The sequence below is a fragment of the Rhincodon typus genome, chromosome 3, assembly GCF_021869965.1.
Source record: "Rhincodon typus isolate 14 chromosome 3, sRhiTyp1.1, whole genome shotgun sequence".
Lineage (NCBI taxonomy): Eukaryota > Metazoa > Chordata > Chondrichthyes > Orectolobiformes > Rhincodontidae > Rhincodon > Rhincodon typus.
The window spans coordinates 44,161,948-44,188,252 of NC_063334.1; the positions used below are offsets into that span (position 1 = coordinate 44,161,948).

Consider the following 26,305-nt stretch of genomic DNA (forward strand, 5'->3'; position numbering starts at 1 on the left):
AGGTTTTACACCAAAATATGTTTTACTGTATAATCAGATTACTGACTGAACACTCATATTAGCCTAATAGGTCTGGCAGCATCTGTGAAGGAAAAGACAGAGTTAACGTTTCAGGTCCAGTGGCCCTTCCTCAGAACTGGTTCGGAGGAAGGGAGGAAAGGTCACCGGACCCGAAACATTAACTCTGTTTTTTCCTTCACAGATGCTACCAGACCTGCTGAGCTTTCTAGCAACTTTGTTTTTGTTCCAATTTACAGCATCCGCAGTTCTTTCGGTTCATATTAGCCTAATATAGACTGAAATATTGCACTTCCATCAATATCTATTATAAAATCTACATGCACTCTATTCATACCACTTGTTCCCAAAAATATATCCAAACTCATGGGAAGAAAGACAATTGCTTATGTATCAAGTCTCTGAAATATTAGCCAAATATCACAACTGATAGCCATTACTACAGAAAACAGCTTCACAAAGCAAGAGATAAATAACAAAACATTTGTGAAGTTTGACAGAACACAATGAACTATTCACATGCAATAATGTACGCCACAAAAATGATGCTTTTTGAAAGTCCCAGAAAAAATGTTTTTTTTGAGTAATTTTGAGCTTCAATGGTTAACAATACATTACTTGTTTAGACAGAATAATGAAACAAAACAGACTGCTAACTAACAAGAACAGAGCCAATGGCTTTCAAAGGGGTTTACTATCACATGTAAAATGATGCTTTTACCCGAGATGGATCAAAGGAGAATGGGTTAGTAGAGGAACCTTTCTGCCCATTAAGAACAAATGTTGATGAACGATTACATTGAGATTCTGGCTGGGAACAAAAAATGATGAAATAGAGGAAAATATAAATGAAGTTAGAAAGGGGGAAAACAAAATGAAGAGTTAACACTAAAAGGAGACAACAATATTAAATTGTTTTAGGAAGGAGACTTCACGTACAATTCACAGTTGTATTGTTAAAATAAATATGCAAAAGATAAGTATCTATACAGTCAATTCTGCTATAATGTGTGTTCCGGCAATGCAAATTGGCTATAATGCAAATGACGAATAGGGGAATGCTATTTCTAAAATGTGAGCTTGTGCTGGCTATAATGCGATTGTCTCAGTGCATCTTGAAAGGTTACTATTATGTGGAGGTGCCGGTGTTGGACAGGGTTGGACAAAGTCAAAATCACATGACACTAAGTTATAGTCCAACAGGTTTATTTGAAAGCTAGTGTTTTCAAATAAACCTGTTGGGACTATAAACATGGTGTTGTGTGACTTTTGACCTTGAAAGGTTACCTTAAGTCTACCCTAGGCACCTACTTTAGGTCAAACAAGAGAGATTGGTATATATGGCAAATTTTTTCTGACCTTATTGTTGATGTTTTGGAAGATATTTTTAAAGAGTATTGCACAAAAAAAAATGGAAGTTCAAGATCCTCCTCATCCTGGATATTGTGCCAAGCCATCCTCCCACCACTGTTGAGCTTTATGAAAACATCAAAGTGTTGTTTCTACCCCCAAACACAACCACTCTCCTTCAACCCATGGACCAGGGTGCAACAACAGCTATGAGAGCTTATTATTTAAGGCGCACATTTAAGATGCTGATTATAGCCACTGAGGGGGATGAGGACAGTGTTCTTCAATTCTGGAAGAGCTTTAACGTTAAGATTGCAATTGACGTTAATTGTGGAGGCCTGGGGTGATGTCAGTAAGGGCTGCTTGCATGCAGTTTGGCAGAAGCTTCTCCCAGATGTTTTTTAAACATTTTGGCTTTGATCCATCAGAGAAGCTCTCAAGAATGGAAAAGAGCACTGTGTTGAGCTGGCAAAGCAAGTTGGATTTGAAGAAGTGGAGAGCGACGATGTTGAAGAGCTGCTCGAGTCCCAAGAAACACAAAAAGACTGTGCAAGTCATAAGCCAACCTCCATGAAATATTCAGAAGACAATGAACCACAACCATCCACTTCTGGATTAAACTATTTTTCATCCTAACCCTGCAACCACAACTGCATCTGAAGGTGGTGATAATGATGTTGAAGAAGATGACGATGACCAGCCTCAGCCTCTGCATTAACAACAGAGCAACCTCAAAACCACCTCCCCTATCAAGTCATCTTGACAATTTTTTTTCCCCAAAGGTAGGTGTTAAATTTACTTTTATTAGATAGGAATTAAACATTTATTCAAACTGTACGCAAATCTCCTTGTGTTAGGCTTTTGAGCGATTTTGAGTGACTTTTTTGGTGGTCTGCCCCAAACCGACTTTTCCCAGAGGCCCCATTATTTATATAGCATGATTTTCTATAACACGATGGTGCACAGGAACACAACTATCGTGTTAAAGCAGAACCAACTGTATCAACACTTTATTTTACCACCGTTGTATTTCAGATAAACCCTTAACACAGTAGTGTACTACGTTCAATTGTAATCGGACTACAACTGTTCAAAAGTGAATGAAAACAACCTTAATACAGGTCATTGATTACTTGTTTGGCAACTTATACACACACTTAATTTTCAAAGTAAGTTGTAAGTGACAAATATTACATAGCTGACAGGCACAATCCATGATCTCCTCGCATTTTTGTTCAGATATTTGCAAGTGCGTGTCTTAAATTATAAGGCAGTGAGTGCTAATAATCGCAACTTAAGTTCTGTAAAAAGCTTTTGCGACACAAAAGTAGATTTCTGTATTGTCAAAACCAACTATGCAATATTTCATGCAATATCACCACTAAAATTTATGCTAATACAAAGCTACAAATTAAAAACCATTAGCTTAAATGGTATAAAAAAAACAAGTATTCAAATCACTCATTTTCAATGGAACAAGACCCAGAAGTTTGGGAGGAAGTTAAGTGAAATCTCAAGAGTAATAGGCCCTGGAAGACCCTCAGTGCCACATGAAAATGGTGAGTACTATATAGAAAATAGCAATAGGACAATCGGGAGGATCAATAAATGGCTTAAATGGGAGAAGGGATGGCTTCAGATTCTTTAAGCATTATTTCTGGGGCAGGAGTCATCTATTCAAAACAAGACAGGACCAATATAGGCCAAGCAGCATCAGAGCAGCAGGAAAGCTGACGATTTGGGCCTAGACCCTTCTTCAGAAAGGTCTGAAGAAGTGTCGAGGCCCAAAACGTCAGCTTTCCTGCTCCTCTGATGCTGCTTGGCCTGCTGTGTTCATCCAGCTCTAAACCTGGTTATCTCAGATTCTCCAGCATCTGCAGTTCCTACTATCTCAGGACCAATATACTCGTAATTTGATCCTAATTTTGATTTCAATTGCTTTATTATTGCCACATGTCCTGAGATGCAGTGAAAAGTATTATTTTGCATGCTAACCAGACAAATCATAACTTACCATCATTAGTATTACTAGGGAGCATTTAAACTTAACTGACAGGGGAATGGGCACCAGCATATACAAGTTTTAGAAATGAAAATGTTGCATAAAATTAATTTATTAGACACTACTGAAGTAGGAAATAGTAACATAGTAAATAGGAACAGATTAACACAAAGACAGGACTCCAATGCATACACGTAAACACATCAAAATGTGATAAGGTTGGTTAGCCACAAACAAATTGCCACCTGAGAATACAGTGCAGTAGCAATAAAGGACATGGGTCTCAAGAGTAGAAAGAACTGGGTAGGTAAAAGTGCTCAGAGAAGATGATGGGAGGAAAAGGAGGTGACATGGCAATACTGATTAGTTAAACATTGTACAAGTGAAAAGAAGGATATCCTTCGGGGAAAGAGACACTTGGATACAGTTGAGCAGCACAAAGAGGCTATGGCGATATTCAATAAGCTTCTTCCTCTCCACAAGATAGAGGGGAGAATAACAGGCAGGTGGGCAAGAATGGAGGGTGGGGGGAAAGAGAGGGCTGTAGGAGGGGGTTGGGGAAGAGAGGAGTGGGCTCCACCCCCAAGAGGGAGGAGTGCACGGAATGCATGAGAGAGTGGGTTTGTACCCCTTCCCCCTTCATGTTTCTCTCTCTCAACCCCCTCCCTCACCTCTGGTGCAGTCCCCCTCACATCCCTCTTCCCCTCCCTCTCTCACCCCCTCCATCCCTCTCATAGGACAAAATGGCTGCGTGTTACAGCGATGGAGCAGGTGCTGGCTAAGATAGTTTCATTCAGGCGGAGGCAGAATTACTGAAATATGCTCAGGACACCTTGATTTGGGTCCACCTAGAAAGAAAACATTGCTGGATCTTTTTCTGGAAAAGAACAGTTGGGCCAGTAGGACTGTAGAGAATTAGTTGAGTAAGATTGATCATACCATTACATGGTTAGAGTTGTTATACAAAAGAGCACGGATCAATCAGAAATGAGACTGTATAAATCAGAACAGTGCAAATTTCAAACTTAAGAGGGATCCAGCCAGAAGCAAATCAATAACGGAATGAATCATCTTTGGTTCATATCAGATAAAAGCTTGGATATTCCAACAAGTGGAAAAGGTAAAGGAATCAAATCTTGGGCACCTTGGAATGTAAATGAAATGCAGATTAAGTTGGCAAAAAAAGTGTATGACGCATAGGAGGTGAATTCTTTGAACAAAACTCAACTCAAATACAATTAGCTGAGAGAGAAAGTAAAGATGAAAATTAGAATGAGAATGAAGGAAGATGAGTACAAATGGCAGGCAACATAAGGGACCCCAAAAATCTATGGCTGGCATGTAAATAGTTAGCAAATAGTAACAGGTGGAGTCTTGTCCTATTTGGAGCAAAGAGGGTGATAACAGTTTTAAAATGCAACACAATAAATGAATCGCTTTTTACATACATCAATGTTAGGAATAAGATAACTTAACTCATTTGATAGTAATTTTTTAAAATTTGTGTGTTCATCAGTTAACATACCCGAGGCCTGCTTATTAAACTCTGGACTAAAAACACTACAGGATTGCCTGCTTTTCGTATAGCTTCAACTGCCTCTTCATGGCTGGCATCTCGCAAGTCAACCCCATCTACCTGCAAAGGAATAAAAAGTAGGTTTTCAGAAAAAAGTCTGCACTAGAACAGTCATGACATGACATGATATCATATATCAAATTCCAATGAGAAATATTGACTAGGTACTGGTAAGATCCTAAAAATTGTTAATAGGAGCAAAGTTGCCACTGCTTCTGCCCCGTCCAACTATTCTCCTTTCAAGCAACTAACTCGCAATAGGCTAAAATTTCACAGGAACAGTAACTACTCGCACATCTACTCAAGTGGTCACTGCTCAGTTGCAGCTTAAAAATGACAGACAAGTTAAGCAATCTTGAGTGAAGAAAGAAGCTGCAGCTTAGCTTCACTCTTTTCTCATGCATATTTTCCCAACAGTCACTGGACAGCAATTAGGAACAGTAAACTATGTTGATCTTCTACGCCCTTCAACACTTATTTGTCAGAGATGAATTATAAAAAAGCAAAAGAATGTGAAACTAAGTACTATGGGAAGGTAATATTGCAATCAATCAAATCAGTGCAACAGGACCCTTCAAGTCATGAAGGTGAAAACATAACAAGAGTTAATATTTGTACAAGCCTTAAAAAATCTCTTACGCAATCTACCCAGTTTTAGAACTGGTCACCACCATTATATCCAGAACACTGAAAGCAATTCAGAAATTCAACTATGTTCGAACCAGTAAGAATGCAGGATGTAAAATGTACCAATGTAGCCCTATGCCTTGCATGGTTTGGGGTCCTCAGTGAAGAACTTAAATGATAAAAGTTATATGGACTCAAGCATCTGTAATGTAGGAACAGAGTACTAACTTGTAATTTTACTATCATTTTAACTCAACATGACCCTTCAGTTAATATTCTGTCAACCACTCTCCCATTACATACTGAATTTGTTGATCACATGGCAAAACAGCCCTCCAAATGCAAACACATTCGTTGAATAAAATACAGCAAATCTTTTATTAACCAGCACCTACGGGACCAGGACTATGCAGGTTGACCAAGAGGTCAACTGGGATCATTGTAAAAACGCACTACACAAAACACGATCATTGTAAAGACACACGAAGTAATAGAAACATAATACAGGAGGTGTACACATCACTGTTATACGTTATTTATAGCATAAATAACTTAAATAATAATGCAACTTTGCCTTAAATAAAACTTTCCGAAAGAAGCCTTCTCACTTGTACCCTGAACTGACTACTCTGACATTGCAGAGATCACCATAATACAGTAAACTTCTAGTATTTGAGGTAAATAATGTTTGGCAGTTTATTAAGAGTACCAGTTCAAACAAAGTTTGCTGAACTGTTATTGCTAACAGAACCACTGGTGTTCTGAAGCACGTTTCTGATTTTTTTCTTCATCTGATTGGGTATGGTTAGGGGAGAAATCTTTGTATGTGATGAGACAATGACAAGAAACTATGGGAGACGTTAGTGAACTTACCAATACATAAAATTCAAGGCGGCATAAAATACTATCTAGATTCAACTCGCATCTTGCTGGTACAGGATCATGCAAAAATCCTCATCATCTAAAACAATGGGCAAAACCCTGGACTGATGCTGTAGCAAACACAACAGAACCAGCAGAATAAGGATTTCTGTCTGGGACTATTGCCCAGCCTGGAAGTCCAATTTACACCTCTTCCCTAAAAGGACAAACAACCAAAACCAACAGACTCTAGCCCGAGACAGCTTTGACACCTCGGGCTACCCAGCACAGACAGTATGGGGCTTAGAGACACCAGACATTCAACTTCACTCAAAATCCATTCACACATACTCTTAACAATCGGGAAACCAACTGACTTCAGAAGGAAAGACCAAAAACACAGAGGACAACACAGGTTTGGCACAAAGATAAGGGGCCCACAATCAGTATAACTGCAGGCCCCAATCTCACCCAAGTGAACAATTCCAAATACATTGAGAGCTCCCAAGCAAGAGCTACCAGACACAAGCCAGGAGAACCAACGGCAACTGAACACAACCAACATCCAAGAACCTACAAACTCTGCAAACCAACCGACTTGACTGACTTCACAAGGTCTCAGACACATCCTGACGTGAAAACCAGGTCCATGAAACCAGCAGAAAGTTTAAAAACAAAAGCCACGTACTTACCTGATACGCACCTTACTGCATCTACAGACTTGACCCAAACTGAAAAACCTACTCAGCATGAAGTCTTCATTCAGGGTCCGGGTTTGGCAAGTGTGAACAGCCAGACATATTTCAAAAACCGCGTTTTCTTCAGTCATGAGCTAAAACTCCTGAGACCCCAAAGTTCCATTCTAGTTAGTGGGGAGGGGAAGGCAGGTAGTGACATTGCGCTGGGACCCCCAGGGGCAAGAAGCCTGATTAAAGATTCTGTAATTAAAACTGTTGTTGTTTTAGGTTCTAACGTGTCTTATCCAGCAAATAGTATGTTTAATAGTATTACGGTCCTCTGTATAGTTGATTGTGTCAATTTCTTGGTTTATTGCATTTATCTATATTTCTTGTGTTATACTTACCATTTTGTATTTTAAATAAAAAACAGAAATTCTTTTGCCCTGAAACACCAGTCTACTGCCTCCTTCATTTCACATTCCTTAAACAAGTCCAGTGTCTAGAACCAGATCGGAGTGTGATTCGAACCACTTAACTGATTGCAAATGAAAAATCTACATTGGAAAGCCATTTTTCATTGTACTTGATTATCATCCTCATGCAAAGCAATCAGAAATTTACAGTTGTGATCTATTACTTTTTTGATTTTGGAATATTTTAGAGTTATCTCAAAGGCTGCACATCATTGCAAACTTGTGATTTCTACTTGAAATTTATCTTCCACTTTTTTTTTTAAAGAAAGGAATGGGAATTACATATTACTATCTCGATTCCTTTCTGGCATCCCTTTCAATTTCTAATAACTGTACTTAAATTTTAAATTTTAATTGCCAATCTAATTTGAAAGAATTTTTTTGAAGTTAAAACATGTTTGAGAGGGTTAATATTTCACTGAAGTTGTAAAAAGCATACCTCAACAATTCTGTCCCCAGTTTTTAACGTTCTGTTTCTTCCAGCTGGACTGTCCTCTAGGACATGTTTGATGAATATTCCTCTCATGACCTCTCCAGTACTCAGTCGGCTCCCCATTCCTCTTCCACCAACAATACTGATTCCCAATGACTTTGCAGGTTCTCGCCATAACTCCACTCTAAAAGAATGAAATAATGCATCTCCTTATGTTTATTCAGAAATGGACAATGTTGAATTATGGAGAATTAAGAATGGCATAACACCTGCTGGAATTTCTATAGTTTCTTTAATATACTTACAAGTGTTACAAGCATTGAACGAATTGCAAACAGAAGTGCTAGAAAAAGCTACCAAATGCACTGTCAATTTGTTTCATTAAAGTCAAGGACAGTGCTGCAACTTGAACAACAATAGATTAAACCCAAAATTGGCCAATAACACTGAGCCAGAAGCCAGACACAAAATGTTTCTATATTGCCTTTTTTATGCCATGCTTGGTGAACAAAATATTAACATACCGCCGAGCTTGTCTCCAGTTGTTGTAGGATGAATTTGGCAGGTCACTCTCTTCTCCCTCACCTTCTTCCCTCTCTGGCAACTCAGTGCTAAAACAGAATCATTTGGGGGAAAAAAAACTGTTAACTCTTTACAATCAGTAACAAAATGCCATGTAAATAATTTAACTGCTATTTTTAGCATAAAGAAATGGGCACTGTATGGAAAAATGGAGACTATAGTAACTAGCTTTTTTTTTGAAAAGAGAAAAAAAGCACATTCACATCTACCCAAAGTCAAACCTAAAGAAGAATATGAGGCATCAAGGGAACATGTTCTAGTTTGAAGCAGTCGGCCACACTTGTCAGGGCTACACAGCTGTGAAATGACCCTGCTAAGGTCATAATTTGATTTTTCATTGTGCAAACATGTTGACTCAATCTCCAGATATCTTTGCGCACAGCACAAGTGGAAAATCTAACTAAAAGTGACAGTTACATTATATGAAACTGAACAGCACAACTTTTGCCACAATTCAAAAAATAATAAATACAACAAAATAAATCTTTCCTCAGGTCAAATTAGCAACTGCTCACATATGAATTTGTTTGCACATTTGAAAGATTGAAAATAGTTTAACACCAGAGTTGCAGAGAACTCTAGGCTTTTGTAGATTTTGCATCAACTAGTTCATGGAATTTTCAATTTATACAATTAAAATAGATCAGATTTTTGGTCCTGCAGCACGATACTTTAAACCTCACACATTGATAAACATTGTAATGTCCAAGCAGGTACTAGGATGCCATGAGCTATGAGACTACACAATAAACAGTACAATGCACAACAGAGTGATTAGACAAGAACGAAGAATCCCTAGTGTGGAAGCAGGCCATTCAACCTACCGAGTCCACACCGACTCCCTCAAGAACATCCCACCCAGTCCCACACACCCTACCTTAACCCTGTAGTAACACTGCATTTCTCATGGCTAATTCACCTACTTTTAGATCCCCGAATACTGTGGGCAATTTAGCATCGCCAATCCACCTGCATATTTTCAGACTTTGAAAGGAAATCGAAACATCCAGAGGAAACCCATGCTGGCATGGGGAGGTTGTGCAAACTCCACACAGACAGACAGACAGTTGCATGAGGGCGGAATTAAACCCAAGTCCCTGGCATTGTTTAGCATTGCTGCCTCACAATGAGCCATTGTGCCAGCCAGCTTTACTTCCTGATGTGAAAAGTTCCAGATTAAATGACCCCATCAAAACATTACACATTTTCTGACCATAACTAACATAGAACAGCAATGATAGCAATGCAGAACTCAAACTGATTTAGAAACAGAGGTCACAATATGCACAACTGATTATAGCAGCTAAATTAGTTTGTAGATTATTTACTGGTTATATTTTAATGAAATATTTTATGAAGTTTGCTTGATTAAAACCAGGAAAGGGTACATAAAAATGTACCCCAAGTTGAGGTGCATAAACACAATATGCCAGCTACAGTACTGAAGATTTATTCTCCAAAAGTAGCCCTGTGCCAAACCAATCTGTTTCAGTACACTTACAATACTGATATTTATTCAACAATTTAGAAAACTGATAAGTTATGTCCTGTACATTAATGAAGCAGGACAAATCCAATCCAGCACCATCCGCTTTTTCTTGATCAAAGTGATAGAGGATGTCAAGCAGCACTTAAACAGCAACTTGTTCACTGATGTTCAGTTTGAGTTTTGCCAAGGCCACTCAGCTCCTGAACTTATGACAGCTTTGATCCCAGCATGGATACAAGGGCTGAATTCTCGACAAGAGGTGAGAATTATTCTTTTCTGACATCAAGGCAGTATTTGACTAAGTACGGAAATCAAGGAGCCTAGGAAAGCTTGATGACTGTGCAATCAGGGAAAACCTAAAGGACAATTATCTCAACCTCAGAAATTATTGCAGGAATCTTCAAGATATTTATTTTCTAATCAATCTATTCAGAGATGCTATTACACAACTCTGGAGCAAGTGGGGCACGAATGTGGACTTCTGGCTCATAGGTGGGACACTACCATGGCATCATAAGTGCCTTAGTTCCCCAAAGTAGTGCTCTTGCTATAATTACCTTCAGCTGATTCTTCAAAAATCTTCGCTCTACTATAAAGTCAGAAGTGAGAATGTTTGTAGATAATTCAATGTTCAATACCATTTGCGAGTCTGCAGATACTCGAGCAGTGTTTACATGTGCAGCTAAATCTAGTCAAGATTCCAGTTTGGGCTGACACATGGCAAGTGAAAATGTGGACTGTACAAGCACCAGGTAATGACCATCTGCAACAAGAGAAAACCTAACCATCTTCTCCTATCACTCAATCACATTGACATTACTGAATTCTTATCAACAAATACAAAGGGAATACTACTGATCAGAAACTGAATTCAACTGAACCTGACATATAAATACTGTGGCTGCAAGAGCAGGTCAGAGGCTAACAATTCTGAGATTTGAGACTCGACTTCTGCTTCCCAATACTCTGCACAAGGCACATGTTGGGAGTATGATAGAATAATTCCCTTGCCTGAATAGTGCAGCTCCTATAACATTTAAGCAGCTCACAATCATCTAGGACAGAAAAACCAACTTGTTTGGCAATCCATTCATCAACCTAAACACACTCTTCCTCTTTGATCACAGTTGCAGCTGTGTATGACATTTACAAGATACAATGCAGCAGCTCAGAGGCACTTTTGACAGTATCTTCAAAACTCTGACCTCTACCACCCAGAAGGGCGAGAGGAGCAGATACATGGGAATATCATCACCTGCAAGTACTTCTTTAAACCACACACCATTCTGACAACAATTACTGGATCAAAATCCAGAGTCGCTTCCTAACGTCAGTGGGTGTTAGTACTGTAGCAGTTCAAGAAAGCAACTCACAATTTAAAGATTAATTCGGGATGGTCCACAACCATTAACATCAGTGGTGTCCACATTCCATGAAACAAAAGTAAACCCAGTTTTATAAAATGCTCCTTTATTTTTGGTGCTAAAATTCATGTATAAGCATACACTCAGTGCGTGCATTAACTATTTTTGGGTAAGAAATGCTATATTTGCTTTGCTTCAATTTGAATTGAGTTAAAGGTACCCTGTAGCATTAAATAATCCAATTAAATATCATATTAATCTTGCTTGAATCGTTGGCATTCTTCCCTCATTTCAAAACATTGTTCTTCAACACTAATAATGACTGTTCATGTTTTATACATCACATACACGTTGACTTTTTCTTTTGGGAGGAGGTCAACTTATATGCCATGATCTACCTGTAAGCTACTCAGCCCCTCAAATTTGTTCCATATTAATTTATAACCAGATCTAACTGTCTTTTCAACAAATATGCAGCATTTGTTGACCATTCATAAATGCCTTTCAAGTAAATGGTATGATAGGCCACAGTTAAGAGTCAACCACACTGCTTGCGTTGGGAGTCACATATAAGCCAAGACTGGTAAGGCTGGTGATTTTCTACTATATTAAAAGGTGAGTGAGCCAGCTAGATTTTCAACAAACAATCAATGATAGCTGCCATGATCACTATTACTGAAACTAGCTTTAGATTCCAGAGTTTTGCTTTAATGCATTGAAGTTAAACTTTTTTAGCTGCTGTTGTGGGATCAGATCTTGTATCCCCAGCACATTTGTCTGGGCCTCTGGATTGTTTGTCCAGTGACATTACCACCATACCAAAGTCTCCTCTAATAAAAAAGGAAATTTAAAATTAATGATTATAAATAATAAAGCAAATAACAATTGGTTTCAGAGTTTATAATATTGGGATTATTCTCCTCAAAGCAGAGAAGATTTAATGAAGATGTGATTGAGGTGTTCTTGAATATTAAATCTTTTGACAGTGAATAACATTCCTCTGTCTGATGGCTTAGTAACCAGAGGGTACAGTTGTAAGAGTGAAAAAAATGTGCAGAGATCTAGAATTTGCTCTTTGAAAGATGGTGGAAATTAATTCAGTGGCAACTTTCAACAGGAAATTTACTTTAAAGCGGGGCAGAAAAAAAGAAGTTGGCTACAATGAAAAGGCAAGGCACTAAATGGACAGCCCCACCAAGAACTTACACAATTATAGTGGACCATATGGCTTCTGTGCTTTTTATTCTTCAAGGAAAAACTAAAGAGAAACTGATCGTCAAATCTCAGCCTTAGCTTAAATGGGAACAAACAAATCAAGGCTTCATAGACCAAAGCTGTGCTTGAAACTATTATGTCATTATTGCAAAGACCGTTCTGGCAAGGATGACCATTAAATCTAAGTTCAATTCATTATTAAATCCACAGTATTATTCCAAAAAGTGTTCACCGAAGGAAGTTTTCAATGCTGTCAATGGCTGTAAACACAAATGTAAACCTTAAAAACACAAAAATTAAAAATACTAAGTCACGATACATGAATACAAATACAGAAAATATAGTTCATTTATATTTAAAATGTTTATTTTATCATTCAAATGTTCCACTAAATGTTTACAACATGGCATCAATTTTTAAGTCCAGGATAAAACAAATGAGAACGAGTACAACAACTTGACCAGCAGCACACAAAATTACATGAAGTATGAAAATGTCATACTCCACAATGCAAAAAAACTTTGAGTCCAGTATAACAATACAGGCTCACTGTTTAAAGATTACCTTTGCTTACTTTCTGCAATCCACGGAACTGCATGTCTATGAGGTCGTAAGGATGGAAGGACTGAACCAGATTCGTTAAGCATATGTGATCAATAATTAGTTCACCATTCATGCCAGGGGACTCAAATTTTGCAGGCATTACAAGCCAAGTTGGAAGTAATGCATTGAATTGGTTCAACAGCACATCTGTTGCTGGGACTTAAATAAGCATTATGTGACAGATGGGTATAAAAATAACCAAATCTTTATATTCTGTTATCTAGTTCCCTTTCAGTTTAAAGTTTTTATTTCCTGTTACTGATGGTACAGATAGTTCCTCTTTACAGAAAATACTGCTTGTCAAATTGATGATCAATAATGTACTGTGCCTCAGCTCAAACAAATCCATTAAATCAGAGTTTGTGTAACTTGTATTAAAACTACTGAAAAGTTATTTTTCTGATACTCAAACCTCAGAATTATTTGTAAATGCACTGCTTAGTTGTCATGGTGCATGAAGTAGCAAGAATCCAGACCACTTTCTCACAGGAACAGAATTTATCTGTAGCAGCTGGGAACCTGTAATAGCTGAAGGTCCATGTGGAATTTCTAAGTGAAACCTCAAGCCTTAGCCAGAAGGCAAGCTTTGAGGCGGAACCTGCACACAGATTTCTAACATTACATGGTTGATTCATGGCAGCCTAGTTGGTTACATTTTGCACCCACTCCACCTGCATCCCCACTATCACCAGGAATGTGTCATTTTGTATATTTGTTGTATAGTGTGGAAAAAAAAAGAAACTGGTATTCAAAGTCAGCATGAAGAAATTATTTGAAGAATCTGATTGATCACTTCATGGTTCAAGAGTGGCAGTTTTCAAAAGTAAATGTGGAATTTGATTGCTAATTTCATGATTGTGATTCCTTCATTCTTTCATGGTACATTGGAGTCAGTGACAAAGCTAGCATTTGTTGCCATCCATAGTTATCACTGAACTGTGGTCAGTGATTTCAGAGGGCAATTAAGAATTAATAACATTGCTTTGTGTCTGGAGTCTCAAGTAGTCCAGAGAAAGTAAGATTCCCTTCCCTAAAGGGCATTTATCTACCAGGTGGGTCTTTACAATCAATGGTAGTTTCACAGTCACCAGGCCAGGGACAAAAATCACTGCCTCCTCCTGTGCTCTAATCCCTCCCCATGCCCATGAGAAACTTCAACCTTTGAAAAAAGGTACTTGAATGAGTACTTGAAGTGTCATAACATTCAAGACATCAGTCCAGTCAGGAAAGTGAGGCTAGTGTAGGTAGTAAGCTATTTTTGGTATAACAGACTCTATGAATCAATGAGCCTCTTCAGTGCTCTGATTCATGTTACTGAAGTTTGAGCCAGCAGTTCCAATATCGTTCTGGAAGGTTTTTGGAAGAGCTCTATAATCGGCAGAACTTCACAAATCCCTGCATAAGGAATGGAGCAACAGGCACTCTCTCAGTTAGATGGAGTAAAATTTCACAGCAATCTTGGGTGCTACTTATTTTGATTAGTATTAAGATGAAGAATTTCAAAAATGCTATTCCTTGGGAGATTGAATACCCAAGCGTACCAATTACTTTTAGAAATTGAGCCTGGAAAGGTCAAATCCCCTTACACAGATTCATACACCACGGAAACAGACCCTTTGGTCCGAACAGCCCATGCCATACACAATCCCAAACTAACCTAGACCCACACGCCTGCTCTTACCCATATCCCTCTGAACCACTTCTATTCATGTATCAATCCAATAGTCTTTTAAATGTTGCAACTCAGAATCCCTACAGTGTGGAAACAGGCCCTTTGGTCCAACAAGTCCACACTAACCCTCACAGCATTCCACCAAGACCCATCCCTCTATAACCCACCTAACCTCAGAATGCCGACAGTGAACCCATATCCACTGCTTCGTCAGGATATTCGTTCCATACTTGAGCTACCTTGTGTTAAAAAATTTGCCCCTTGTGTCTTTTTAAAATCTATTTCTCCTCTCACCTTAAAAATGTGCCCCCTCGTCTTGAAATTCCCCATCCTATGGAATGGAAAACTACCATTAACTCTACCTATACCTCCCATAAAAAAAAAAAAAAAAAAAAAAAACAACTTAGATCAGGTCACCTCTCAACCTCCTATACTCTAGTAAAAAGTCCCAGCCTATTCTGCCTTTCTTTATAACTCAAATCTTCCAGGATGTTGCTGGGTATGGTAAATCTCTTTTAAACCCTCTGCAGCTTGATAATATCTTTCCTATAACTGCGCGAGCAGAACTGAACACAGTATTCCAGAAGAGGCCTCACCAATGTCCTGTACAACTTCAACATGACTTCCCAACTCCTATACTCAATGGGCTAAGCAATGAAGGCAAACATGCCAAACGCCTTTTTAACCACCCTGTCTATGTGACACAAACTTCAAAGAATAACGTACCTGCACCCCTAAGTCCCTCTGTTTTACAACACTACCCAAAGCCTTCTTAACACAAGACAGTAGGGACAAACACGCTTCTATAGCACCCAAATGGAAGAACATATTTACTATGAAACATTTTCATATGCACAATACGATAAACATCAACCAGTGTGAAGGATTGACTTTTAGGCCCCAGTGGTGAGCATAAAAGTGGGACCAGCCTGCATGCTTCTTCTTTGGCAATTCACAGCCCAGGCCTGAAACCAGCAGACAATTGATTAAGGCTGTCTGAAGGATTATTAAAAGGTCTTTAGTCAGATCTTGATTGGAAGTGGTCAGTCAAACTCCAGGCACCCAGAGGTATTGAGGAACAACACCACTGTCTGTAGTATTTATAAAATGGAGGTCAACCACACCCCCCAACCCCAAAATTAAAACTGAAACCCCCAGAGAAGCTTGCCTTGCCCTGTAATTTGTTAAAAGAAGTGTGCAAAGTGGTCTCTCACCCTCAAGGTGTTATAAAGGAGTGGCCAATGAATCCTTTCACTCACTCTAATCAGCAAGTAACAATTTATCTAATTCTAACAGTGAACAAATTAACTGAACCATTAACAAACCAAACAATTCCCCCTTAACTACTAACTATTCCAGAGTAAAAAATTCTTTTGGTACACTGTTCTCATTAATACAAGTCTCGCCTTTATAAACTAAATTTTTTTTTTAAATTAAAACTTAGTCTCTCGAAATTACAGCCAGGATACATCTTCCAGAACGTTCAGTGCTTTCTCCGCTGATCTTAAGTCAGGAATATTAGCTAAGAGTGCCGCTGTACCTTTAGTTAGATGATGGTTACTCTGAAAGCTTAGAGAATTCTGTGAGAGCCAGTGATTTACACTTCAGAGCTGATGGTTGTTAACCATCAACCAGGGGCAGCACAGTGGCTCAGTGGTTAGCACTGTTGCCTCAGAGCACCAGGTACCCAGTTCGATTCCAGCCTTGGCCGACTGTCTGTCTGGAGGTTGCACGTTCTCCCCATGTCTGTGTGGGTTTTTTCTGGGTGCTCTGATTTCCTCCCACAGTCCACAGATGTGCAGGTTAGGAGAATTGGCCATGTTAAATTGCCTGTAGTGTTCAGGGATGTGTAGATTAGGTGGGATGCTCTGAAGTTCGGTGTGGACTTGTTGGACAAAAGGGCCTGTTTCCACACTGTCGGGATTCTATGATGTTTGAACTTTCAACGGACAATTTCTCTACTTCCCAAGATCCTCTGTGAATGACTAATTCTGAACTAGAAACCGAGAATTTGGATTGTTCCAGGATTGTTACCTGACCACCAGCTGTTACACTGGAGTATAAGACCATAAGATATAGGAGTAGAATTAAGCCATTTGACCACACCGAAGGGATTCTATGAACATCTATCAGATGGCAGTTACTCTCACACCAATTTTCAAATTCCTTCTTCTTTAATACATTTGATGACATTTCAATTTCTTTCAATAGGATTAGTCCTACATCGTCAAAACCATCAGATTTAAATTTGATTGCTTTTTAATCTTTAAGTGTCTGGTGTAAATTAATTGGCAGATATTCAAACTGGTTGTCTTGCTTACAAAACAAAACTGCTGCCTGGATTGCTAACCATACAGTCTTTGATACAAATGTTTCAATTTTAGGAGCTCTCTGTGCACCTGTACACAAGCTGCCCACGGGCCTTTTTTTGAAACCCTAAAGCACATAAAAAGCACATCTTTTAAGAGGCCACGCACTCTTCTCCCTTATCATTTTACAAACATCAAGTTTTAACATCCTGCTTTCCAATCCCAATTTCACAACAGTAGACAGCATCCAAGCATAGTATAGGCGACTGCACTTTATACAGCCTGGAGACGTTCTCAATGTGACTTCTACTGCAGCCACACGCCTCCATAATTGAGGCTCAATTGATAATTCTAGTTTTTCTATAGTTTGAAACATTAGGGAGAAGGTGCACCAAAATGGAAGCGCATCGAAAGCACGTTCTCCATTTGAAAAGACAGCATGGATCTCCAAGCTCAAGGTTTTCCATTAAAGCTTTTGGTTTCTACAACTCACTCTCTATTCTCAATTTCAATGCTGAGGCTTAGAAATTGCTTAGAAAACATTTAGAAAATCTCACGAATCACTGTTGCTCACAGGGCAGATTTTTTTAAAACCACATGGCCATTTACAAGCACATGAAATAGTAGAAACGATACATTTTACACCAAACCTACTCCACCATTCAACAAAATTGACTTGTTTTGAATTTCATATTCCCATTTATCCCTGCAAACCTGCGATCCCTTTTCTAATAAGAATATACCTACTTCTGCCTAAAAATATTTCATGGCCCTCCTCAATCACCTGAGATGGAGAGCTCCAAAGTCATTTCACCTTGATACAAAAATACATCCTCACCCGTCCTGAAAAAGCAACGCCTAACTTTCAAACAGTATTTCAATTTTGGATTCACTCTTTCATTGCTCACCTTGTCAAGGCTATTCAGAATCTTATACTCTTCAAATCTGGAATTAACAGTCTACTGATGACCATGAAACCATTGTTGATTGTTGGAAAAACCCATCTGGTCCACTAATGTCCTTCAGGGAAGGAAATTTGCCATCCTCACCTGGGGTGGCCGACATGTGACTCCAGACCAACAACATGTGGTTGACTCTCAATTGCCCCCTGAAATGGTCTAGCAAGTCATTCAGTTGTTCCATTCCAATCGCTACAAAGTCTCAACGAAATAAAACTGGAACGATCACCAGGCATCTACCTAGGCACCAGAAAAGACAACGGCAGAAACAGCTCTGTCGGCCCTGCAAAGTCCTACTCACTAACATCTGAGGCTGAAGGCTATTGGCGAGTGCCAAAATTGAGAGAGCTGTCTCACAGGCTCGTCAAGCAATAACCTGACAGTCACACTCGTGGAATCATACCTTACAGATAATGTTGCAGACACCACTACCACTGTCCCATGATATGTCCTGCCTCACCAACGGGACACACCCAGCAAAGGTGACAGCACAGAGATATACAGTTGGGAGGGAGCTGCCCCGGGAATCCTCAACATTGACGCCAGACCCCATGAAGCCATGGCTTCAGGATAGATATGGGCAAGGAAACTGCCTGCTGATTACCAGATACCAATGAATCCATACTCCTCCGTGTTGAACAACACTTGGACGAAGCACTAAAGATGGCAAGGGCACAAAATGTACTCTGGATGGGGGATTTCAGTGTACACAAGCAAGAGTGGGTCAGCAGCAGTACTATCATTGAGCTGGTCGGGTCATGAAAGATATAGTTGCTAGACTGGCTCTACTGCAGGTGGGTGAGGGAACACACAAGATGGAAAAATACTTGACCTCATCCTTACCAATCTGCTAGCTGCAGATGCATTTGTCCATGATAGTATCAGTAAGAATGAAAACCACACACAGTTCTTGTGAAGACAAAGTCCCACCTTCATATTGAGGATAACCTCCATCGTGATGTGTGGCACTATCGCCATGCTAGATGGGACAGACTTCACACAGATCTAGCAACTCAAGGCTGGGCATCCATAAGGCATTGTGGGCCATCAACAGCAGAACTGTACTCCAGGACAATCTGTAACCTCATGGCCCAACATATCCCCAACTCAACCATTACCATCTAGCCAAGGGATCAACCCTGGTTCAATGGAGAGTGCAGGAAGGCATGCCAGAAGCAGCATCAGGCATACCTGAAGATGAGGTGTCAACCTGATGAAGCCACCAAACAGGACTACCTGCACACCAACAGCATAAGCCACAAGAGATAGACAGAGCTAAGCGATTCTACAACCAACAGATCAGATCTAAAAACTTTGCAGTCCTGCCACATCCAGTCGTGAAACTTGCTGGAAGAGAAAATTCCACAAATATCCCCATCCTCAATGACGGAAGAGCCCAGCATTTCAGTGCAAGAAACAAGGCTGAAGCATTCACAGCAATCTTCAGCCAGAATTGCTGAGTAGATGACGCACCTCAGCCTCCTCCAGTGGTTCCCAGCATTACAGATGCCAGTCTTCAACCAATTTGATTCACTTCACGTGATATCAAGAAATGGTTGGAGACACTGGATACTGCAAAGGCCCTGACAACATTCCAGCAATAGTACTGAAGACTTGTGGTCCACAACTTGCTGTTCTCCTAACCAAGATGTTCCAGTACTGTTACAACACTAGCATCTACCAGACAATGTGGAAAATTGCCCAAGTACGTCCCTGTACGCAAAAAGCAGGACAAATCCAACCTGGCTAATTGCCGCTCTGTCAGTCCACTATCGATCATCAGTAAAAAGTGATGGAAGGTGCCAATAGCAATCAAGCAGCAACTGCTCAGTGATGCCCAGTTTGGGTTCCGCCAGGGCCACTCAGCTCCTGATCTCATTACAGCCTTGGTTTAAAAAATTGACAAAAAAGTTGAATTCCAGAGGTGAGGTGCATTCAACCAAGTGTGGCATCACAGAACCCTAGCAAAACTGGAATCAATGGGTATCATGGGGCAAACTCTGCAGCGGCTAGGGTCATACCTGACACACAGAAAGATGGTCGTGGTGATTGGGGGTCAGTCATCTCAGCTCCAGGACATCTCTGCAAGACTTCCTCAAGGTAGTGTCCTAGACCCAACCATTTTCAGCTGCTTCAATGATCTTCCCTCCATCACAAAGTCAGGAGTGGGGATGCGCGTTAATGATTGTACCATATTCAGCACCATTCACAACTCCTCAGACACTGAAGCAGTCGGTGTCCAAATGCAACAAGATCTGGACAATACCCAGACTTCAGCTGACAAGTGGCAAGTAACATTCATGCCACATAAATGCCAGGCTATGACCACCATGAACAAGAGACAACCCAACCACTGCTCCTTAACATGCAATGATATTACCGTCACTGAATCCTCCACTATCAACATCCTGGGAGTTATCATTGATCAGAAACTCAGCTGGACCCACCACATAAATGCAGTGGCTAAAAGAGCAGGTCAGAGGCCTGGAATACTGTGGCGAGTAACTTACTTCCTGACTCCCCAAAGTCTGTCCACTGCCTACAAGGTACAAGTCAGGAGTGTGATAGAATACTCCCCACTTTCTTGGATGAGTAACGCCCCAACAACACAAGAAGCTTGACACCATCCAGGACAAAGCAGCCCACTTGATTGGCACTGCATCCACAAGCATCCTCTCCCTCCACCACTGACGCTCAGTATCAGCAGTGTGTACTGTCCACAAGATGCAGTGCAGAAATTCCCCAAAGATCCTCAGATAGAACCTTCCAAACCCACGACCACGTCGATCTAGGAGGAGATGGGCAAAACATATCTGGGAACACCACCACCTTCAAGTTCCCCTCCAAGCCATTCACCATCCTGACTTGGAAATATATCACCATCCCTTTATCGTCACTGGGTCAAAATCCTGGAATTCACTCCCTAATGGCATTGTGGGTCAACCCACATCAGGTGGACAGTAGCGGTTCAAGGCGGCAGCTAACCACCACCTTCTAAAGGGCAACTAGGGACAGGCAATAAATGCTGACCAGCCAGTGATGCCCACACCCCACAAAATTAATTTTTAAAATCAAATCATTCCTCATTTTTTCTATACTCCCGTGGAAACAAGTCCAGTCAATCCAACCTTGGAGCACAGGACACTAAGTGGGGGGTCATGTTTGAGATATATAACATTATACAGGGCACCTATAGAGTAAACGAGAAGGAACTTTTCCCCTTGGTAGCGGGGTAAACGACCATAAGGCATAGAATCCCCTACAGTGCAGAAAGAGGTCATTTAATCCATCAAGTCTGCACAGACCCTCTGGAAAGTATGCCACCCAGATCCAGTCCCCACCCTTTCCTCATAACGTCAGTCATTTGCCATAACTAACCCACCTAGCCTACGCATTCCTTGACACTACAGGGCAACATTGCCATGGCCAATCCATGTAACCTTCGGACTGTGGAAGGAAACTTGAACACCCAGTGGAAACACACACCGATGCAGGGATAACATGCAAACTCTACAGTCATCCAAGGAAAATCAAACTTGGGTACCTATCGCTATGAGGCACAGTGTTAACCACTGAACCACTGTGCAGCCCATCATGCCCTGGATATTTGAAATATCTTTCAGGGTCTTAAAAAGTGATTTGGAAATTCTTAATTATTTTAAAATAAAGTTTATAGAGAATTACAGTACGGGAACAGACCCTTCGGCCCAACTTACCCATGCCGACCAGGTTCCTTAAACTAAACTAGCCCCATTTGCCTGCACTTGGCCCACATCCCTCTATGCTTTCCTATCCACGTACACATCTAAATCTCTTTTGAATACTGTAATGGTACGCATCTTTGCTACTTCACCTGGCAGCTCATTCCATGTACGCACTACCCTGTTTGAAGACGTTGCTGCTCAGGTCCCTTTTGAATCTTTCCCCCCCTCAACTTAAACGTATGCCCTCTAGTTTTGGACTCCCCTACCCTGGGGAAAAGACATTGGCTATTCATTTCAACCTCAAGGTCACCCCTCAGCCTACTGAACTCCAGGGACAAAATGTCTTAGCTTATCCAGCCTCCCCTTATTACTCAAACCCACCAGTCTTGGTAACATACATGTAAATTTTTTTTGCACTCTTTCCAGTTCAATGACATTTTTCCTTTTGCAGTGCAACAAGCATAGTATTCCAAACGTGACCTCACCAACTTCTTGTACAGCTATAACATGACATCCGAATTCCTGTACTCAGTGCTCAGACCTATGAAGGCAAGCGCGCCAAATGCCTTTTTCACCACCCTGTCGAACTGTGACAACACTTTCAATGAACAATGTACCTGCACCCCTAGGTGTCTCTGTTCGACAACACTCCCCAGGGCCCTACTATTAACTATACAAGTCATGTTCTGGTTTATCAAAATGCAGCAGCTCACATTTAAATTGAACTCCACCTGCCATTCCTCTGCCAATGACACAGTTGATCAAGATGCCATTGTACTCGGATAACATTCTTCACTGTCCACTATACCACCAATTTTGGTGTCGTCCACAAACTTATTAGCCATTTGTCATCCAATCATTTATATAAACGATAAACAACTGTGTACCCAGCACCTTTCCTTGCAGAACCCCATTGGTCACAGGCCTCCAGTCCAATAAACAACCCTCTATTACAAACCTCTGTCTCATACCATCAAGCCAATTTGTATCCAATTGATTAGCTTTATGTGGATCTCATATAATCTAACCTTACTAACCAGTCTACCATGTTGAACCTTGTCTAAAGTCCATGTAGACAATGTCTTTTGCTCTGCCTTCAACTATCTTCCTCGTCATCTCTAAAAGAACTCAAATCAAGTTTAAGAGACATGATTTCCCTTGCACAAAGCCATGCTGACTACCCCTAATCAGTCCTTACCTTTCCAAATACATGTAATCCTGTCTCTCAGAATCTCCTCTAACAACTTACCCACCACTGGTGACAGGTTCACCAGTCTATCGTGCCTTGGCTTTTCCTTACTATCTTTCTTAATTAATGGCACATTGGCAACCTTCCAGTCTTTTCAGTACCATGCATGTGGCTGTCGCTGATTCGAATATCTCTGGTAGGGGCCTCACAATTTCCTCCCTAGCTTTCCTCAATGTCCTATCAGGTCACTTTTATGTGTTTTAAGACCTCCAGAACCTCCTGTTCTGTGATGTGGACTCTTTTCAAACTATCACTATTTATTTCCCCAAGGTCTACCTTCTGTGTCTTTCTTCACAGTAAGTATTCATGAGAAATTAGTTTAGGATCTCACCTAACTCCTGTTGTTCTACACAGATGGCCTCGATCTTTAAGGGGCCTTATTCTCTCCCTAGTTACTCTTTTGCCCTTGATATACTTGTAGAATCGCCTTGGATTCTCATTTACCACATGTCAAACGTATTTAATGTCTCCTTTTTGCCCTCTTGACTTCCCACTTATGTGTACTCCTACACCTCCTATACTTCAAGGTATTTACTTGATCTCAACTGTCTATACCTGAACTATACCTCCTTCCCTTTGACTGGAGCCTCAATATCTTGAGCCATCCAGTGTTGCCTACTCCTACCAGCCGTACCCTTCACACTAACAGGAACACGCTTTACCCGAATGTTCATTACCCCAACTTTGAAAGCTTTCCACTTGCCAGATGTCCCTTTGCCTGTGAACAGCCTCCCCCAATCACGTTTTAAAAGTTCCTGTCCAATACAATCAAAATTAGCCTTTCCCAAATTTAAAAATTTAATTTGTGGAACTGGCCTATCTTTTTTCATAACTACTTTAAAACTAATAGAATCACAGTCTCATCATCATAGAATCCCTATAGTGTGGAAATAGGCCCTTCGGCTCAACAAGTCCACACTGACCCACAGAGCATCCCACCCAGACCCATCCCCCTATAACCCACCTAATCTACATATCCCCGAACACTATGGGCAATTAAGCATGCCAATTCACCTAGCCTGCTCATCTTTGGACTGTGGGAGGAAACCAGAGCACCCGGAGGAAACCCATGCATACACGGGGAGAATGTGCAAACTCCTCACAGACAGTCACCCAAGGGTGGGATTGAACCTGGGTCCCTAGTGCTGTGAGGCAGCAGTGTTAACCACTGAGCCACCGTACCATCTCTGATCCCAAAACGCTTATCCAATATCGCATCCTCGCCCTGCCTTAAATCCCAAGAGGAGGCCGAGTTTTGCCCCTTAAAGTGTATTCTGCATTTGTTTAGACCTATTAGATTTAAAGGCAAGTGGCAGGGGGTTTAGGGATGACAGAAGAGGAGAAAAGCAGTTAGACAGACTGGGCTCCATCTCCATATATACGGTCTCCTTTAAACCACACACGCCAAACACCCCCACCATCCCACCACCCCTTCACCCCCATCTTCAGCATATATACCACCTTTCCTAGCTTCCACTAGTTTTGAAGGGTCACTGGACTTGAAACATTAACTCTGCTTTCTCTCCACAAATGCTGCCAGATTTGCCGAGTTTCTCCAGCAATTTCTATTTTTATTTAAGAAAATCTTTACTCCAAATTTAAACAAAAAAAAAAAAAAAACAAACAATCAATCAGTGACCTTGACTGAAACTAGGACTCACCTGGCAGGGAGCAATGATGATGCATTAGCTGTGGTGATTCCTTCAAGTTGTCTACTCATGATCAGCCTATACTTTTCCAAGTTCTCTGCAGGTACATATGTGATACTGCAACAAAATAATGTAAACATACAAATCCCACACTTTATTAACAACTTCATGGATTCTAAAAAAGTGGCGAAGAGATGACTGCATCAATAGGACCGCTAGGGATACCTGAAATACCTTTAGGCTCTCAAAAAGTGATTTGGAAATATGATTATTTTAAATCAAGGTTTATCTTAAAAGTGTATTCTGAAGTTGTTCAGATCTATTAAATTAGTATCTGAATCTTTGAGTACTATATTATGTTTCAACATGCATTTCATATCTACAACTTATAGATTCTATGGCTTAGAGGCATCAAATAGAAAAACGAACATGAATACACTTCAAACAGTAACAGTAAAATGTTGCAGATGCTGAAGGATCTGAAATAGAACAAAGTGCTGGAGAAACTCAGGAGGTCTGGCAGCATCTGTGCAGAGAGGGGCACAGTGAACATTTTGAGTCTAAAAGTTCGAGTTCCAAACAAGAGACATACTGGACTCAAAACGTTGCCTCTTTCTCTTCACAGATACTAATAGACCTGCTGAGTTCCTCCAGCACTTGCCATTTGGAATAGGAAAGTAAAATCATTTTGTTTTTATGCCAGAGTCAAATTCTCTTACACTTCTCATTCATGCGACGCTTTTATTTGGTATTCCATGAGTTTTCACATTCTTTTTTGATTACAAATTTGAGATGAATTTCCCTACACAAGACACTAATAATCATTTACTGAAAATAACAGTAACCAATGGAAACATTTCTTTTCTCTAAATCCAACCTGTTACAGTTGCAGGAAAATCAAAAAAGTGCCATATTCCAGCTAATTATTTGATTTTTTTTCTCTCCACACATAGATGGGGTCACTTACATAACGTCTCAATATCCTATTTATCTTGACTAAATCTGAATTACTCAAATTCTTTTTGAAGATTTATTTGTATTGTTAGTCAAAGTAATTGTTGATAGTAAGCCAAAAGGAGCAAAGATGAAAATGGGACCATGAGTGAAAATGGATTGGCTGCACTGAAAGCAGCCCATGTCATGACAGGGCCCGATTGTGGGGACGGATAAAGGACATGGAAGGAGGTGGTCAGGCTCTAAAGTTATTGAACTTAGTGAATCCTGAAGGCTACAGAGTCCTAGGTGGAAAATGAGATGCTGTTGTTCCAGCTTGTGCCAAGTGTCAATAGAGCATATTCTATTTGTAAAATGACCCCGAGCTTCCAGTTGCTTGCAACTTCAACACCACCATATTGCTGGCCAACATTTCTGTCTCAGGGCTGCTCCAGATAAGCTCAATCTATCTATCCTTCCTCATACTTCAAATTCCCCAGCCCAGGCAACATCCTGGCAAATCCCCACTGCAATCACATCCTTCCTATAATTTGGTG

At 40.4% G+C, this 26,305-nt stretch overlaps 1 protein-coding gene across 1 annotated transcript in view; it reads right to left on the reverse strand.

Moving 5' to 3' along the window:
- LOC109918161 (multiple PDZ domain protein) overlaps positions 1 to 26,305 on the reverse strand; it is a 263,630-nt gene that overhangs the window by 109,185 nt on the left and 128,140 nt on the right. The window contains exons 19-22 of the mRNA XM_048620387.1: positions 24,828 to 24,932; positions 8,545 to 8,631; positions 8,027 to 8,204; positions 4,896 to 5,006 (exon numbers count right to left, since the gene is read on the reverse strand). Coding sequence (XP_048476344.1) covers positions 4,896 to 5,006; positions 8,027 to 8,204; positions 8,545 to 8,631; positions 24,828 to 24,932 — 481 coding nt within the window. The remainder of the gene's footprint in view (positions 1 to 4,895; positions 5,007 to 8,026; positions 8,205 to 8,544; positions 8,632 to 24,827; positions 24,933 to 26,305) is intronic.